Source organism: Orycteropus afer, unplaced genomic scaffold (genome assembly GCF_000298275.1).
Source record: "Orycteropus afer afer isolate SDZICR_OR568_19922 unplaced genomic scaffold, OryAfe1.0 scaffold00079, whole genome shotgun sequence".
NCBI lineage: Eukaryota > Metazoa > Chordata > Mammalia > Tubulidentata > Orycteropodidae > Orycteropus > Orycteropus afer.
Genome location: NW_006921666.1, coordinates 8,257,242 through 8,258,516, shown reverse-complemented (window position 1 = coordinate 8,258,516; position 1,275 = coordinate 8,257,242). Strand labels below are relative to the sequence as shown.

General features: G+C 39.2%; 1 protein-coding gene across 1 annotated transcript in view; it reads left to right on the top strand.

The window, feature by feature from the left end:
• The window catches only part of BBOF1 (basal body orientation factor 1), a 96,866-nt gene extending 95,591 nt beyond the window's left edge, over nucleotides 1-1,275 (top strand). Inside the window, exons 10-12 of the mRNA XM_007941422.1 lie at nucleotides 497-571; nucleotides 911-1,022; nucleotides 1,243-1,275. Of these exons, the coding sequence (XP_007939613.1) occupies nucleotides 497-571; nucleotides 911-1,022; nucleotides 1,243-1,275 (220 nt within the window). The remainder of the gene's footprint in view (nucleotides 1-496; nucleotides 572-910; nucleotides 1,023-1,242) is intronic.

The following is a 1,275-nucleotide window of genomic DNA, read 5'->3' as shown; positions in this document are numbered from 1 at the left end:
GGGTTTGAACCACCAGCCTTCTGGTTAGCAGTCAAGTGCTTTAGCCACTATGCTACCAGAGCTCCCAAATTATTGAATTAGTGAAGCTTATTTCCTGTTTTTAAACCTGGACTTTTCAAAGTATAAGGAGACATTTCCATAGTGGGCCTGTCTCCTTTGGGTATCCTGTGTTCTTAGGTTCTTTGGTCAGTACTCTAGTTCAACCTGCCTTTCACCATTTATGGCTGTTACATATACTTATTTTTTAGACAGAAATACTTATTTATTCACAAATACTTATTTTTTTCAAGTTAAATTCAACCATGTCTCAATTTCAAGAAAACACAAATTTATATTAACTTAACAATTTTATTGCCTTTATATGTGTAAAAGCTCATTTTTAAAAACAAGAAAGCTATCCGACTGAAGCATTTCATTTAGCGCTGTGACAATGGAGTTGAGCTGGCAGAAGAGACACTGAATACCTCATTATGTTTGTTGAATTTTTCCCATCCAGGAAATACAGCCTGAGTTCTAGGCCTCCGGTTCCAGACTATATTGTTTACGACAATGGAGAAACAAAGGAATTTGGGTAAGCTCTCTTGCCAAAGCAATGAACATAAGCCTAATCACAATGGTCCTTGTGGGCATTTTATATGGCTAGAGGAGGGCAAAAGAGCCCTGGGGGTGGGATGGCTAAAAGATTAGCTTCTAACTGAAAGGGCAGCAGTTTGAAGCCACCAGTGTCTATGCAGGAGAAAAGACCTGCTGACCCATTTCTATACTTTACAGCCTAGGAAATCTTATGGGGCAGTTCTACTACATCTCTGTGAGTTGGAAGTGACTTGATGGCACACTCAGTAATTGTTCTGAACCAAGTTCATGTATGTAGATGGCTGTTGACAGGCCTGTTCCTTTATCATTATTGTAGGGATGAAAGTAAGCTTCAAGATCAAACCTTTATCACCCAGCAAGTCCCAATCTCAGACTCTGCTGAACTGGTGCCACCCGGTATTCAGAAAGGACCACAAAAGCCTGACATGGTAAGGACTTATTATTAACAAACACATACAACTGTTACCCTTCCCTGTGTAGCCTGTGGCAAACTCGGTTCTTTTCTGTACTGGCCAGGAACTCTCTGGGATCAGTGAAGTGAGCAATAGCATTATTATGAGATCATGGAAAATTTTATAACTATCCACAATAAAGAAAGGCATATTACAGAGTATACTTAATGCAAGTACTTATTTGTGTCTCTTTTAGTGTGGAAAACATTTAGACTGCCGTTTGAAATAA